At 48.9% G+C, this 17,274-nt stretch overlaps 1 protein-coding gene across 1 annotated transcript in view; it reads left to right on the forward strand.

Moving 5' to 3' along the window:
• Positions 1-17,274, forward strand: part of ATRX (ATRX chromatin remodeler) — a 348,862-nt gene that overhangs the window by 302,107 nt on the left and 29,481 nt on the right. Inside the window, exons 29-30 of the mRNA XM_073556201.1 lie at positions 7,675-7,783; positions 7,882-8,059. Coding sequence (XP_073412302.1) covers positions 7,675-7,783; positions 7,882-8,059 — 287 coding nt within the window. The remainder of the gene's footprint in view (positions 1-7,674; positions 7,784-7,881; positions 8,060-17,274) is intronic.

Raw genomic sequence — 17,274 nt, forward strand, 5'->3', positions numbered from 1 at the left:
TTGGGTCTTAGAGTCCCCTGTTGGGTTGGTACATATGGTTCGAGTTTTTTCTCGTTGCTTCTCCTACTGCTTTTTCACCAACTGAGGTGCTTGGTGCCTGTCGGTGGGTGTATACTGCCGGGGAGGAGCTAATTTTATTGTTTTTGCATAGTGTCAGCCTCCTAGCAGCAGCAGCAGCATACACCCATGGTATTCTGTTTTCCCCTTGAAGGCTCCAAGAAAGAGATTTTACGGTAAGAACCAAAAATCCATCTTTTCTGGCTTGTGGATCCGAACAGTGACTCTCTCTGCGGGACCTGCTTTCCCTACCGATCATCGAAGCCTCTACAGCCTGGAAGTTAGCTACAGGACATCTGGCGTGAGTAGCTCTACACTGCAGACTGACACTCTCCTCTGCTCTTCTGTCCCCTAACCTTCTGGCATTGCTTAGTGAGTCTGCTCATGTCTAATTCTAAGTCACAACGTTCTCATCCTCCTACTTCCTCCTGTTCCTCTTCTCCTACTATAGTCAGACACTTTACTATGTTCTTCTTGTAAATGCAAACTTCACTCAGGTCAGTCCTCTACCCTCTGTCAGGAATGCAGCATCCCCACTATGTCCACTGCCCAAGAGCCCTCTGCTGTCCCACGTGAGAGCGAGTCCCCTATTCCAGGGTGGGCTTTCTCTGTCACAATCTGTGGCGAATCTCTCACCAGGGTGTCTCAGACCCTGGTGTCCATACTTGTTAGGTTGCCCCTGCAGACTTCCGCAGTAGCCGACAGGTCACAGGAAGCTCCGTCCGAGCCTGCCAACATAGGCCGCAAAAGATCCAGACAGGAGCACCGGTCTGAGTCCTCATCCCGTTCCATCTCGCCCCACAGTCCGTCTCAGCGGTCTGCTTATTCCCGATCCTCCTCCCCTGACTCAGGCGAGGCGTTTTTGGATGCGCCTTCTGACGATTTTTTGGAGCTGGACTCGGACCAAATTGCTAACATGAGGGATATGGTTCAGAGCCTCATTGGAGCGATCAACCAGACCTTTGACATCAAAGACTCCTCTACGGAACCCGCAGATCAGGCTGTTTCATTCAGATGGTCCAAACCACCTTCCAAGGTCTTCGCTCCTCATTCTGAATTTGAGAAGCTTCTGGGCAGGGAAAGAGAAAATCCGACCAGACGCTTTCAAAGAGGAAAGCGCCTTGGCGTGTTATATCCTTTTTCTCCGGAGCTCACCGCCAGCTGGACAGCTTCCTCCCAATTTCTGGTGGAGCATCTTTGCAAAGGATTCTATAATTCTGTCATTCGAATCCTTCAAAGTCAGCCTTTGAAGCGGCCGCGTCTGCTTTATGTCCATCCTTGGCTTCCACCTGGGTTTCAAAGTCCGTAGCCAAATGGACCAAGCAACTCTGTCAAGTAGGCAGAAGGATCTTGCAGGCAGCAGTGGTGAGTTCTACGACCTAACGGAAGTTTGCTTTTCCCTCCCCAGGGACTGCTATGGGACGTCCCATGGTTCCTGTGTCCCGCAATGAATCGATAGAGAAAACAGGATTTTTGGTTGCTTACCGTAAAATCTGTTTCTCAGAGCCTTCATTGTGGGGTCACAGCATCCTCCCATGTTGATCTGTTCCTTTTGTTTTCTGTGTTCTATGGTTACTGTTAAGATGTCTTTTTTGTGTTCTTTCAATCTTGTTTCTCCTACTGCTTTCTCACTAAGGCCAGGTTCACATAGCGTTAATGCAGTCCGTTCAACGCATAGCTTTGGCGGACTGCATTAACGCTACTCCCTAAAGCGATCGCGTTATTCGATCACGCTAGCGTAGATGCTCCATTGGCGGTCTGCAGTGTCCGAGGGTCCAACACAGAGCGATTATGACATGCGTTAGTGATGCGCTCGTCTATAGCAGTGTATGGGTGCGTTAACGCATCTGTTGCATAGCGTTAATGCCGCTATGTAACGGATAAGTTAAACACCCCCCCCCCCAACGCAGTCTGAACCCAGCCTAACTGATTGTCATATTGCCAGTCGGTGGGATATACACTGCGGAGGAAGAGCAAACTTTTTTGTGCATAGTGTCAGCCTCCTAGTGGCAGCAGCATACACCCCATGGTTCCTGTGTCCCCCAATGAAGGCTCCGAGAAACAGATTTTTCGGTAAGCAACCAAAAATCCTGTTTTTCTTCCTGAAGATGTAACTATATACTTTGAAATGCGTTGAAATAAACCACCACCTTACTGTACCATACTGGGATATAAGTCTCAATTCTTTTGGCAGCGAGGAATTGGTCCACTAACTCCCCTTACAGTCTTCTCAGTAATGTAGTAATCTGTCTTCACTGAATATAAATTTTCTCCATCGCTTCATTGGGGGACACTGGAAACCATGGGTGTACGCTATGCTGCCACTAGGAGGCTGACACTATGTAGAAAAAAAGCTAGTAGCTCCTCCGCAGTGTAAACCCCACAGACAGGAACTATGATGTTCAGTTTAGCTAAGTGTCAGTAGGAGGTGGATACGGGTCTTTCTTAGACCCATTTCTAACTCAATGTGCGTCGTTCCTTTTCGGGTACCAGAGGGATACAGTGTGAACGGTCACTACTGTACTCCCACGTAGAGACTGAGTACGGCCACCCCGTATCCTCATAGGTCTAGTCGACAGGACCCATGTGCTTAGGTGATCCGCTTCCGGTCCTAGTGTTGGGGTAGCTATTGAGGGAGGGCTAAATTAACCCTTCACGGTTGATCCAGTGATTTCCAAATTAGTTTATAGGGCGTTGCTACAACTGGGAATGACCATACGGAGACGGGGGTCTCTGTACGGGAGGATCAAGACGGATCACTAACCCCCTTTATTATGTCACCTTTTTATAGTATTTTGCTTAATTATGCAAAGTACTCAGCTACCAATAACATCATGGTAATGCTTCACTTTATAAGCCAATAGTATTGCAAGAAAATCGGAACATGTCCCTAGGTACGTGACGTAGAGAATAGAACTATAGCACATTCTTTTAGAGTCTCATCTTGCTTGGACTGGGACAGTCTGGTTTCATTACATCCGCGAACTTTCACCTAGTTAAGTTACAAAATTTAACTCGTAAACAACAAAATGGTGTCGCAAGCACAAAAATGGAGTCTGGAGAACAAGATGTCCCGTACAGCTGAATACTGTACTTCACACTAGCCAATCGTCTCCCACCCACTCGCCCACCAGAGCCTGTTGGCTGCAGGAGACGCGGACGTCCTTCAACAAGCTTCCGGACATCTAAAATCCCTAGGATGGAGAAGTACTCTTCCCTCTTTCCTGTAGGTTTCTTCAGGACAAGCTACATAAGGAAGATGACAGATGAAGAACACAAAGCTTTTATTGGGGCCCTCTTTAGGTTAGGGTAACCACTTCCCCTTATCCTTTTATAGTACGGAGCATCAGGCACTCTGATTCAATCCAGGCTCCGGCTTACTGTCGGGCCTAGTCCCTACTCCCACCTCCTTTCATGGGTCCGGCAGATAGCTCTGCCAATTTTCAGAACCTCCGCGACACCCCCCCTCCTCACTTCCGCTTCCTGCACCTGGCGCAAGCTCTGCCCACTCCACCTGGCCTCACATGTGGCGCAGGGAAAGTAGAGATCGCCACCATCTTCCTGCCTCCAGAGCTGGCGATTAGCTCCTCCCCCTTTCCGGCTGTGCAGAGCGTTTTTTTTCACAGCACGCCCACTCTAATGCGGCGTGAAATTTTTTACTCTGACCTCGGCATCCTCCCTGTGTTCGCCATCTTCAACCGTGTGGACCCGGATAGTGCCTTCTGGCAGGACCAGCTCTTCCCTGCCTATCTCAGCTCAGCAAAAAGAGGTGGAGTGTGGAGTATAAGTCTTCGTAAAATAGAGCAGGTCCAGTGACTGGTGAAAGAATCCATCTTTCCTATTGAGGCTGATGTAAAATGCGCTATAGTCGTGCAGTCTAAGGTGTAATAGATGCCCAAGAGCAGTGCAGTCACTGGCGTAATAAGTACTCCTGAGCCGTTAAGTCAGTAGTGCAATAGTACTCTAGAGCCGTGCAGTCACTGGCATAATAGTACTCTATAGCCGTGCAGTCACTGGCATAATAGTACTCTAGAGCCGTGCAGTCACTGACTTAATAGTACTCTAGAGCCGTGAAGTCACTGGTGTAATAGTACTCTAGAGACGTGCATTCACTGGTGTAATAGTAATCTAGAGACGTGCATTCACTGGTGTAATAGTAATCTACAGCCGTGCATTCACTGGTGTAATAGTAATCTACAGCCGTGCATTCACTGGTATAGTAGTAATCTACAGCCGTGCAGTCACTGGTGCAATAGTACATCTGGTGTAATAGTACTCGAGAGCCATGCAGTCACTGGTTTAATAGATGCCCCACGCTGCTGTCATCTGTGCCACTGCCTGCTCTACGCCCTCCCAGGCACATGGGCCATGATAAAACCTGCCGTATGGCATTACCTGGTAGAATGTTTCACTTGCACATTTCTCCTCGGAGATCTGTTTTTGTCACGGCTGTTCTGATTTCTGCTATTGCAGATCTGTGCCTTGATTTTCATCAGAGCAAGACTCAGCCATTGGTCCACACATAAAGATGCTGGAGCCCCGGCATAGCAAATGCTTCCATATCTCCTGCTCACAGGCACTCGCCCTTCATTTTCCTGCAGCCCCCTTCGGATGCTGGCATTACACTGCTCTAAGCAGAGTAGGGAGCTGCTTCTACCTCTTCACGACTGCAGTGTTTGGGCCTGACTTCCAGCTGGATAGAAGTCCGTGTTACCCGGCAATTGTCTGCTGTGGCTCCGTGGATAAAGAAGTTGACCACAAGTCGCAGGTCCAGGGGATGGAACCCAGGCGCACAACAGAGAGTAGAGTTTAGTCTCCCTCTGATTCCAGGCCTACTGTTTTACCGTCAAGAGAAATGACTGGTCAGAATATACTTCAGGACAGACTTTGTGGTGCGGCTTACTACACGTCAAGCTATTATTCTGCCTAATGTTGTCAGGTAACCAGGCCTAGACCGCCACACAATTGGCTCCCTCCGATACCCTTCTCCGGGTTCTCGCTACGCTTATTTAGGCACAGGATGATGAGAGCCGATTGCAGCTGTGCTCAATCCGCTATCCAGGCTTAAGACGCACCACCTACCAGGTACAGTGGGTGCCGTTTGTGTTAAAAAGACCTTGCAGGTGACTATGGTGAGTTCTAAGTGCCAGGTTCTTTGTTTAATATTGTCACAGTTTGCGAACCTACCTTGGCACCACTCTCTAGCTGTGCACACGTTTTCCGCTAAAAAAAGATGGTGAGTTCTTCGTCCTGATTGGAGTTGTCTGCTGTTTCATCTTCATTGGTACTGCTTTGGGACGTCCCTTGGTTTCCTTTGTCCCCCAATGAAGCGTTAGAGATAACAGGATTTTTGGTTACTTAGGCCTGTTTCACACACCAGTTTTTTCCCGTCAGTCAAGATCCGCCAATTTTTTTAGAAAAGGGATCTGCCAAAAAAGGGGCGGATCCGTTTTTTACACCCATAAACTTACATTATTGGCGGATCTTGACTGACAGTCGTCCGTCACACCCTTTATTTTACGGATCCGCCAAGATTTTAGCGGCTCCTGGGCGGATGAGACGGACCCTGCAACTTTTTTTGCTGTGACGGTCCGCTATTTTAACTCCGGGAAGCATTTTAACCCTCAACTACCGCCCGGGAACCGCTAAAAATCTCTCTCTCTCTCTCTCCCCCACGTCCGACATCGCAGCCATTAAGGTGAATCGCGTCCCGTTACCTCCCCGAGATCGCGGCCATGTCTTCGCTGCCACCAGATCGCTCAATGCCGCGAGATAGCGACAATCTCTTGCGGCCGTTCACTGCCACCAGGTCGCGCCCATCTCTTCTTGTGGCCTTGTCTTCAACACCGCGAGATAGCGCCGATCTCTTCTCTCAGCCTTGTCTTCAATGCCGCGAGATCGCGCCGATCTTTTCTTGCAGCCTTGTCTTCAACGCCACGAGATCGCGCCGATCTCTTCTCGCGGCCTTGTCTTCAACGCCGCGAGATCGCGCCGATCTCTTCTCGCGGCCATGTCTTCTATGCCGTGACTTCGCGCCGATCTCTTATTGCGGCCTTACGATATCGCGACGCTGGGTAATGTCGCAAGATCACGGCAACATTCGAGCCCACGGTCACTTTAAATCCTGCCGCTTTCCATCTTCCACGGATCCGTACTGCAACGTGGTCCGCTGTCATCCGTACGTAACGGAACGGAGACGGATCAGTTCTTTTGTACCTTTGGCGGATTTCAGCTGACCGCTGACAACGTAAGTGTGAAACAGGCCTTACCGTAAAATCTGTTTCTCAGAGCCTTCATTGGGGGACACAGCACCCTCCCAAATTTAACAGCTCTGGTTACTGTATTATAATGTTAGTTTGCGTTTGTGTTTTTCGGTGGTTTCTGTCTCTTTTACAGATTGCTTCTCCTACTGCTTTCTCACTAACTGAACATCTTAGTTCCTGTTGGGGTGTACACTGCGGAGGAGGAGCTAACTTTTTTTCTACATAGTGTCAGCCTCCTAGTGGCAGAATAGCGTACACCCATGGTTTCCTGTGTCCCTCAATGAAGGCTCCGAGAAACAAATTTTACGGTAAGCAACCAAAAATCCTGTTTTACCCGGTTATGGGGAGTTTTGAAAATGAATCCTCCATTCTGGAGTAGAAAGAAGCAGATTTTTCTGATAAGATATATTACAAAGTTTCTTATTTTTATGTGTTTTATTTATTTAGGAAATATAAATTGAAACAATGGTTATTCTTTAAGAGGTAAGGCACATCTTACAACTGGCTTGTGCATCCACCAGAAATGTTACTCCTGCTGGTATCTAAAACCTACAAAAGACAAAATGAGAAAAACCCTGCTATAATTAAATAAAAAGCAAAAGTGCATTTAAGTAATAGAGTTCTTAGTAATGCTACATTTGCTCAAACATAGCATAAAAGCCGTCCCACCATCGACAAGGTGACTCTGTGGTCTGGGCAGTCCTACACTGTCTAATATTAAAAACCTTATCATGTGTCAAAGTTGATGTCCGTGCGTGAATAAGGGCAGACAAGGACTGGGTCCCAACCAGTGGACACCAGTCAGGGGAAGCCTTTAAATGTAATTTCCAGCTCAGGAGGTCCCTTTTTCACACACTGACATCAACTTTGACACATAAGGAACAGTGTAGGACCACCCCGACCACAGAGTCACCTTGTCTATGGTGGGACGACTTTTATGCTATATTTGATCAAATACAGTATTACGAAGAACTCTGTATTACTTAGATGCACTTTTGCTTTTTATTTATTTAATTACAGCAGGGTTTTTCTCATTTTGTCTTTTGTATGTTTTAGATACCAGCAGGAGTAACATTTGTAGGTTTTGTATGCTTTATGGCCAATGTGAACATGCGTTTATATGCTGCATGTATACCAACTCAAACCAAACTCAATTTTTGTGTTTTTTTGCTGCTGGTATCTGTAGACATAACACACAGCTTCCCATAGGCTCAAGTAAAAAGGAAAAAAAAAGTTGTCACCAAATCCTGAATCCTACTGTTAAAATGCAACATTCCAGTGAAAGTGATAATTCATAAAAGGTTTAAGAACAAGAAAATGTAAACAGTAAAAGAAAAAAAATAATGTTTTAAAGGTGAAGGGAAGTGGTTTAGAAACATTGATTACTACCGATTGGATGGCTCAACCAGTGCCCAGACCAGAAAGAAATGGGCGGAGGAGTTTAATGATGTGACCAATGTGAGGTAAGATGTTCTTGAAAAATACCAGCTGTTCATACCATTGAACTCAGCTGTTTGCTATGTACCTAATACATTTTTTCCCCCATGTTTTATTATACTAGGGGGCGTCTGTTCCTGATTTCCACAAAGGCAGGATCCCTCGGCATAAACCTGGTGGCAGCTAATCGTGTGATCATCTTTGATGCTTCATGGAATCCATCATATGATGTACAGAGTATCTTCAGGGTATATCGATTTGGCCAGAATAAAGCGGTCTTTGTGTACAGGTTTCTGGCACAGGTTTGTTTTTAACTTTACAAAATGCTTCTTATGTTACATCTTATAGTAAACCTGTTATTGCTGAATAAGTACAATTATGCAATATTCCACCTCTCCCATACACATGAGCGCTCTCTCGGCAGATGACTTTTGTGTTCTCTAGGATAGTCGCGGCCAAACATCACTGGCGGCGGCTTCTCTCAGGGAGAACAAAAGGTTCACCAGTCAGAAACCGGACCTGCCAGCTCATTATCTCTGCTGACATCATCCGTCAGGACTCTTTACATATTAAACTGCCTTTTCTCGTTCGCCTTATTGGGGGACACAGAGACCATGGGTGTATGCTGCTGCCACTAGGAGGCTGACACTATGCACAAAAAAGGTTAGCTCCTCCTCCGCCGTATACACCCCATCGACCGGCAGGAAATTCCTCATTTTAGCTTAGTGTCAGTAGGAGGTGGACACGGGTCTTTTATTAGACCCATATCTACCTCAGTGTGCGTCGTTTCTTTGCAGGTTCCGGAGGGATACGGAGTGAACAGTCACATCCGTACTCCCACAAAGAGACTATGAGTACGGCGTGTACTGCCACCCCGTATCCTCATAGGTCTCCGCAGCAGGACCAGGAGCCTCGCACAAGTAGGTGCCAGCCGCACGGACGGTCCTTGCCCCCCGCCTCCCACCCTCTCGCCTACCAGAGCCTGAAGGTTGGATGAGGAGCGGATTTCATAAAGACAGACAGCGTGGGATTTTCAGGTACCTTTATTGTAAGGCCCCCTGCCTGGGTGAGTATGTCAGTCTTCCCCCGGCGTTTTCTCTTGGAGCGGTCGCCAGGGGGACCACGTTAGGGTCCCTGCACGCTCCGCATCCCCCCACGGTCACCGCATCCATGCAGGCCCCGGGTCTTCACGGGCCTCGTTCTGCGCTTCCCCCCATTTTTTCCATCTCGGCAGGGGTAGCGCTGGAGTCGGGCAGTTCTGGGCAGGGACGCGGCCCGGTGTTGCGACGCGTCTTCCGCGCCGACCCCCTGCTGACAGGCAGCCGCCGCAACTAATTTAGGCCCCGGCTTGTGTTCGGGCCTACCTCAGCGTCGCGGCCACGCCCCCCGCCCCTTTCTTCTAAGCGGGCTTCTCTCCCGCTCTCCCCAGGCCCTCCCCCCACCTTTCCCTCTCCTGCCCAGCATATTATGGCTAGAGGGCAGCAATTATTAACCCTGCGAGGAGCTCCGCCCTTCCCCTTCCCCGGGACCCGCGCTTTTCTACAGGCAGGCGCCATCTTCACAGCCTGCCAGCCGGACGCAGCTGGAGACGCTCCCCAGCCCCTGAGCAGTTTCTGCAAGCAGCTTTTTGCCTCTTTGGGACGGCCAGCCGGACTTCTCCCTGATCTGCATCCTCGGACAGGTCGAGCAGCATCGCTTTTGGGGACACCGGACCGTGAGTAGCTCTGCACGGCAGGCTGACCCTTCTCCGCCCTCTGTCCCCCAACCTTCCGGCACGACCTCAGGGGTCAGTCCTCTCCCCTCTGCCTGGACTGTCTGCAATCCAATCCAGCCCGACGCCGCTCAGGAGCCATCCATAGCCCCAGGGGTGAGTGAGCCCCCCTTGCCGGGTTGGGCCTCCTCCCTATCACAGTCGGTGGCAGACCTCACCAAGGTGTCTCAGTCCCTAGTAGCCGTTCTGGATAAGTTGCCCTTGGGAGCTTCTGCGGGACCTAGCACGTCCCAGGACGTCCCATCTGAGCCAGCCAGTGTCAGTCGCAAGAGACCCAGGCAGGATCTTCAGGCGGAGTCCTCTCCTCGCCCTACCTCACCCCATACTCCCCAGCAGTCTCCCTCTCGGGCCTCCTCTCCCGAGTCAGGTGAAGCGCTTTCGGAATCTGAAGGGGTCTTAGAGCTGGATTCGGATCAGGATGCGAACATGAAGGTTACGGTGCAGAACCTCATTGCCGCGATTCACCATACCTTCGACATCACTGACGCCCCTGCGAAATCCTCAGATCAGGAGGTTTCGTTCAGACGGGCGGAAACACCTTCCAGGGTGTTTCCCTTTCATTCCGAGTTTGGGAAGATTTTTACCAAGGAAAGGGAAGATCCGACTAGACGCTTTCAAAGAGGAAAGCGTCTCGGCGTGCTGTATCCGTTCGCTAAAGAGCTCACGGACAACTGGGCCGCTTCTCCTTCAGTGGACCCTCCCGTATCCAGACTCTCTAATAATACTGTTCTTCCGCTGTCGGGTGTAGCGTCTCTAAAAGATTCTAATGACAGAATCATAGAATCCCGAGCAAAGTCTGCCTTCGAGGTGGCATCTGCGGCGGTATGTCCACTCTTTGCTTCATCTTGAGCAGCAAAGGCTATATCCGCTTGGGCAGAGGACCTTCGGCAGGGCATTCTGGATAAGGCACAACCGGAGCATTTGGCCGATCTCGCCAATCAGATTTCCCATGCGGGGGATTATCTGCTTTCTGCTTCCTTGGATGCCGCATCTTGCGCGGTTCAGGCGTCAAGCAACATCGTGGCAATCCGACGTAAAATTTGGCTCAAGGCCTGGCAGGCGGACTTGTCCTCTAAAAAGTCTGACTAATCTGCCTTTTCAAGGAGTGCGTCTCTTTGGGTCCCAATTGGGCCAGATTATTAAGGACGCTACCAGAGGTACGAGGTCTCTTCTCCCCCAATCCAAGCCTCGCAGACCTCCTCCAAGGCGTCAGTTCCGTCCCTTTCGGTCTTTCCGCCGTTTCAATGCGGCGGAAAACCCTTCCAACCAGCAAAGGCCACAAGCACGTCAGGAAAGAAAGAAGGTCTCCTTCAGGCTCACTCCGTCCTGGCGGTCCCACTCTTCCCAGGGAAGACCACCCAGATCTAGATCTGGACGGTCTACGTCCGCATGACTATCATCGGTCTTCCGTGGGTCCCTTCCAATTGGGAGGTCGACTTCTTTTCTTCAGCGACGTCTGGTTCGCCTCAGTAGAGGACGCTTGGGTCAGAGAGGTTGTATCGACAGGATACAAAATAGAGTTCGTTTCTCTTCCACGGGATCGCTTCTTCCATCCCGTCCGCCACGGGATCCTGCCTTGATCCCGGGGTTCGGTTCGGCCATCGCCTCTCTCCTCAGCTCCGGGGTGATTGTGCTCGTTCCCGAATCGGAACGATTCACAGGGTTTTATTCAAACCTGTTTGTGGTGCCGAAAAAGGACGGGGCGGTTCGACCCATCTTGGATCTCAAGTTACTCAACAAGAGAGTTCGCCTCCGCCACTTCCGGATGGAGTCGGTTCGCTCGGTGATAGCCTCCATGAAGGAGCAGGAATTCATGTGTTCCATAGACATCCAAGATGCCTATCTACACGTGCCCATATTTCCCGGACATCCGAAGTTCCTGTGGTTTGCGATTCACCACGAACATTATCAGTTCGTCACGCTCCCTTTTGGGCTCGCCACCGCTCCCAGGGTCTTCACGAAGATTATGGCGGCGTTGATGGCCTTGTTGAGGATCAGAGGTCTTGTTCTTTTTCCGTATCTCGACGATATTCTGATCAAGGCTCCCTCCTTTCATCAGGCCCGCCTAAGTGTGGAGATCGTTCTAGACACCCTGTCCAGTTTTGGGTGGATCGTCAACCGGAAAAAGTCCTGTCTGATCCCTACTCAACGCCTTGTGTTTCTGGGCCTTCTTTTCGACACTCGTCGGTCAAGGGTATTTCTCCCACAAGGCAAGATTCTTTCCCTGCAGCAGGGCGTCCGATCACTACAGGTCGCACGGTTTTCATCTCTCAGGACAGCCATGAGGATTCTGGGGAAGATGGTGGCAGCAATAGAGGCAGTTCCCTTTGCCCAGTTTCACGCCAGGCCCCTCCAGCAGGCCATTTTGTCCAGGTGGAACAGGTCGGCTCTGTCTCTGGATCGTCCGGTTCGTCTTTCATGCCGGATCAAGCGGTCTCTCAACTGGTGGTTGACGTCTCCCCTCATTCTCTCGGGGCGGTCCTTTCTTCCCAGATTGGCACAAAGGACGCCAGCCTCATCGGCTGGGGTGCAGTGTTCCGCAATCACACTGTTCAGGGTCGATGGTCGACTCAGGAATCAGCTCTGCAGATCAATGTCCTAGAGATACGAGTGATCCTTCTGGCTCTCGTCCACTGGGAACGGCGCCTCAAGGGCCTGCCTGTCAGGATTCAAACAGACAATGCCACAGCGGTGGCGTATATCAACCGACAAGGGGCGACACGGAGTGTCTCAGCCCTGGCGGAAGTGTCCAGAATTCTTCAATGGGCAGAGACCTTTGTTCCAACAATTTCCGCGGTTCACATTCCCGACGTGGACAACTGGGCCGCCGATTTTCTAAGCCGCGAGGGTCTCGCGGCAGGGGAATGGTCCCTACATCCGGAGGTGTTTCATCTGCTCTGCCGTCGGTGGGGAACCCCGGACGTAGACCTCATGGCGTCTCGCCTCAAAAGGAAGGTACCACAATTCGTGTATAGGTCTCGGGACCCCCTGGCAGTGGGCGCCGACGCTCTGGCCGTTCCTTGGTCACAGTTCGAGCTCCCCTACCTGTTCCCTCCCCTGCCTCTTCTTCCCAAGCTGTTGAAGAAAATCAAGGCAGAAGGGATTCCAGTCGTCCTCATCGCCCCGAATTGGCCCAGAAGGTCTTGCTTCGCGGACATTGTCAACCTTCTCGCGGACGCCCCCTGGAAGCTTCCCGACAGGGCAGATCTGCTGTCGCAAGGCCCGATTTGCCACCCCAATTCTCGGTCGCTCAATTTAACGGCGTGGCTGTTGAGACCGAGGTTTTGAAACGGGCAGGATTCTCTGGCCGAGTGATTCATACCATGATCCGCGCCAGAAAGCCTTCCTCTTCCAAGATCTATTACCGTACTTGGAAAGCCTATTTCTCCTGGTGTGAGGCCATTGACATCGCGGCCATGGTTTTTTCGCTTCCTTCTGTTCTGGCGTTTCTTCAGACAGGGCTGGATGCGGGGCTTGCTCTCAGTTCCTTGAAGGGTCAAGTTTCGGCACTGTCCATTTTATTTCAGAAGACGCTGGCCTCCCGGCCCCAGGTCAAAACCTTTCTTCAGGGTGTGGCTCACACGGTTCCTCCGTACCGAGCGCCCGTGGATCCTTGGGATCTTTATTTCGTTCTTGGGGTTCTGCAAGGTCCTCCTTTTGAACCTCTCAGGGATGTTTCCCTTGCCCTCCTTTCTTGGAAGGTGGCCTTTCTGGTGGCCATTACTTCCATCCGACGTGTGTCAGAATTAGCGGCCCTTTCTTGCCGCTCTCCCTTTTTGGTACTTCATCAGGACAAGGTAGTTCTGCGGCCTCCGCCCTCTTTACTTCCAAAGGTGGTATCTTCGTTTCACCTCAATGAGGACATTGTTCTGCCATCCTTCTGCCCGAGCCCAGCTCATCCTCGGGAGCGATCCTTGAACAAGCTGGACCTGGTCAGGGCATTGAGAGTCTATCTAGCCAGGACATCTTCCTTGCGGAAGTCAGACTCTCTGTTTATCATTCCAGACGGTGCAAGGAAAGGTACTATTGCTCGCTGGATCAGATCGGCAATTTTGGAGGCATACCGGGTCAAGCATCGTGCAGCTCCTTCAGGGATCAGAGCGCACTCTACCCGGGCGGTGGGTGCCTCCTGGGCGGTGCGCCACAGAGCTTCCGCGCTGCAGCTTTGCAAAGCTGCAACGTGGTCTTCGGTTCACACTTTTGTGAAATTCTACAGGGTCCACACCTACGCTTCGGCGGACGCCAGCCTAGGTAGAAGGATTCTGCAGGCCGCGGTGGTGAGTCCACTGGCCTGATGGAAGTTTGTTTCCCACCCCAGGGACTGCTTTGGGACGTCCCATGGTCTCTGTGTCCCCAATAAGGCGAACGAGAAAACAGGATTTTTTGGGTTGCTTACCGTAAAATCTGTTTCTCGGAGCCTTCATTGGGGGACACAGCACCCTCCCATGTTCTACAACTCCTGTTCTTATGTTTGTCGATAGGTTACAGTTGAGTTGTTTGTTCTGTTTTCAATCTATTCCGTTACTTCTCCTACTGCTTTCTCACTAACTGAGGAATTTCCTGCCGGTCGGTGGGGTGTATACGGCGGAGGAGGAGCTAACCTTTTTTGTGCATAGTGTCAGCCTCCTAGTGGCAGCAGCATACACCCATGGTCTCTGTGTCCCCCAATGAAGGCTCCGAGAAACAGATTTTACGGTAAGCAACCCAAAAAATCCTGTTTTTACACAAGCTGTATTTTCTTTGGAAGAACAGTGATCATCTAAAAAATGCATCTTAAAGTGCATAAGATAACAAGATAATACAAGTTTCTTCTGTAGAGTAATAGAAAGCAAGCACTTCCTAATAACTATAATAAGGCACAATTTATTTATAATTCTCTTTCAATTTTTGTGTTGCATGTATATATTTTTTTAAAATTGGAAATTTATTTTTTAATCTATATTTATTTTAACCCTTTAACACCCCCCCCCCCAAGGGTGATTTGCACATTCATGACCGGGCCAATTTTTACAATTCTGACCACTGTCCCTTTATGAGGTAATAACTCTGGAACGCTTCCATGGATCCCGGTGATTCAAAAAAAAAAATTGCGCAATTTTCCGAGACTCATAGCATCTCCATTTTTCATGATCTGTGGTCGGGTGAGGGCTTATTTTTTCCATGCCGGGCTGACGTTTTTAATGATACCACTTTTGTGTAGATACGTTCTTTTGATCGCCCGTTATTGCATTTTAGTACAATGTCTTGGCGACCAAAAAAACGTAATTCTGGCGTTTTGAATTTTTTTCTCGCTACGCCGTTTAGCGATCAGGTTAATGCTTTTTTTTATTGATAGATCAGGCGATTCTGAACGCGGCGATATCTAATATGTGTATGTGGAATTTTTTTTTTTTAACTGTTTTATTTTGATAGGGCCGAAAGGGTGATTTGAACTTTTAGGTTTTTTAAATTTTTTTTTTATTTTTAAACATTTTTTTTTTTTACTTTTGGCATGCTTCAATAGCCTCCATAGGAGACACCTTGTTTGGTAGAGGGTCACTGGAATCAGGGATCCTTCTTCCCACACCGTCTCCAGACGGTGCAGAAGACATCAACCCCTTACAAGAAGAGGGGGGAGGCCACGTCTGGTGACCAGCGTCTTCCTCTCAGCCCGCTCCGAGGCCACCGGGAATCACCCTAAAACACCCATAAAGGTGACGGGATAAAGTCCTGCCTACGAGTCCCAGAGTGGGCGATGTGGGAGACACCACACTGCTCTCTGTCACATACGTACAGGAAAACGGTGAAAAATTACATCCCGTTACCCTAAGAAAGATGAACCTGAAAAACAAAGTGAAAAAAGATTAATAAACACAAACTGGGAACCTGCAAATGAAAAATGCGGATTTGGGATCAGATCCAGGTCCGCCTCCTACAAGACACTATGCTTAAACTGAGGTGCTTTGTGTCTGTCAGCGGGTGTATACTTCTGAGGAGGAGCTAGTTTCCATTTTTTCCTAGTGTCAGCCTCCTAGCGACAACAGCATACACCCATGGTTACCTGTGTCCCCCAATGAAGCGATAGAAAAATTATAGCTCTCAAAATTTGGTAACGCAAAAACTAGTTTTCGCAATAAAAAGTGTTTTTAAGTGTGTGACAGCAGCCAAACATAAAAACCCGATATCGCTGTAATCGCACCGACCCGAAGAATAAAGTCGCCTAATCACTTGTACCACACGAGGAGCGAAGTTAAAAAATAAAACCAATTCACCTGCTGTTGTTTTTTTTTCATATTGCCTCCCAAAGATCGCAGAAAGGCTTGGCTCACATTTATCCTGCGCTGAGCGCTTACATCGGGGTTTCTGTTTAAGTCTCTGAAATACATGATTCAGACACAAACCCCGGTGGAAGAATTCCTTGTAATGAGGTAGATGGAGGCACTGTAGACAGCGTCTGACCTGTGATCCGGCGGTGTCCGTCTTTTTTTAGGATTGCATAAAAGTGCTGTCGACCACAGTTTTGTGCACTTCTGAAAAGGACACTGCCGAGGCAAGACTGAGTCCAGAGTAACTCTGCTGCCTCAATATAGTGAATGGATCCCTCGCGGTTTCATCTGTTACTTCACTCAGATTTAGATGGAAACCCCAAAGTAAGTGCTCAGCGTAGAGCGCCGGATAAATGTGATCACTAATGTTTTGTAAAATGTTCCCAATTAAAGGTTCAACTAAATCCACAAAAAGCATGTCCCCACTCAGGTCCGTCATCTGTTAACGGAAATATAGGGGGCTTCTATTTAACTGGTATCACAAAGGCTCTGGAAAAGTTAAATGGCTTCACACTCCCCAAAAGAAATTCAGCAAATTCTGAGCTGCCAAATCCAAATGTCCCTCCTCCCTTCTAAACAACATTTAGCGCCCACATGTTTGGCATTTTTGTAGTGATCAGAGCCCGCCTAATTTACAGGTGCGTGTCTCCAGAAGCACGAGCTGAGCATAATGTACTGGTCACTACAACGACCGTTTGCAATTTCCACTGCTGCTTGTTTCTGGAAAACACCCATGGAGTCAAAATCGTCAGTACATCTGTAGATAAATTCCCAAATTGTTATTTCCAAAATGGGGTCACTTCTAGCACTTAGGAGCTCTTTATATGGAATCCTCCAACTAGTCTAGGAAAATCTGCGCTCCAGAAGGCAAATAATGTTCCTTCCCTCCAGAGTCTCTCCGTATGGCTAATCAGTACTGTACATCCATATATAGGGTATTTCTACATTCAGCAAATAATAATAAATTTTATTTCTAAAGCGCCGATATATTCCGCAGCACTTTACATTTCAGAGGGGATTTGTACAGACAATAGACATTACAGCAAAACAATAATCACATAGATTATAACAAATACCAAGAGGAATGAAGGCCCTGCTCGCAAGCTTACAGTCTATGAGGAAAGAGGTAGACACGAAAGGTGGGTGGTAACAATTGCCCTGATTGTTTGGACCAGCCATAATGTTAAGTGTGTAACAGTACAGACACAGAGGGCTAATGGATGCATAAAGCTTGTGGGAACATGATGCGGGGAACCTGGTTATGGAGTCAACAGAAAAAAAAGCAGTGTGTATAGAAGTCATGATCACCCACAATTATAAACAATCAAAAGCAATTAATATAAAATTATAAATTTTTATTGTACAAAATCACACACATCTGAACAAACAGTAATTAAAAACAGTTAAAAAAAAAAAAAAAAAGCCTGCAGTAAAAAAGGCC

This window comes from Dendrobates tinctorius, unplaced genomic scaffold (genome assembly GCF_039654945.1).
Source record: "Dendrobates tinctorius isolate UK_male_01 unplaced genomic scaffold, ASM3965494v1 ptg000231l, whole genome shotgun sequence".
NCBI classification, from domain to species: Eukaryota; Metazoa; Chordata; class Amphibia; order Anura; family Dendrobatidae; genus Dendrobates; species Dendrobates tinctorius.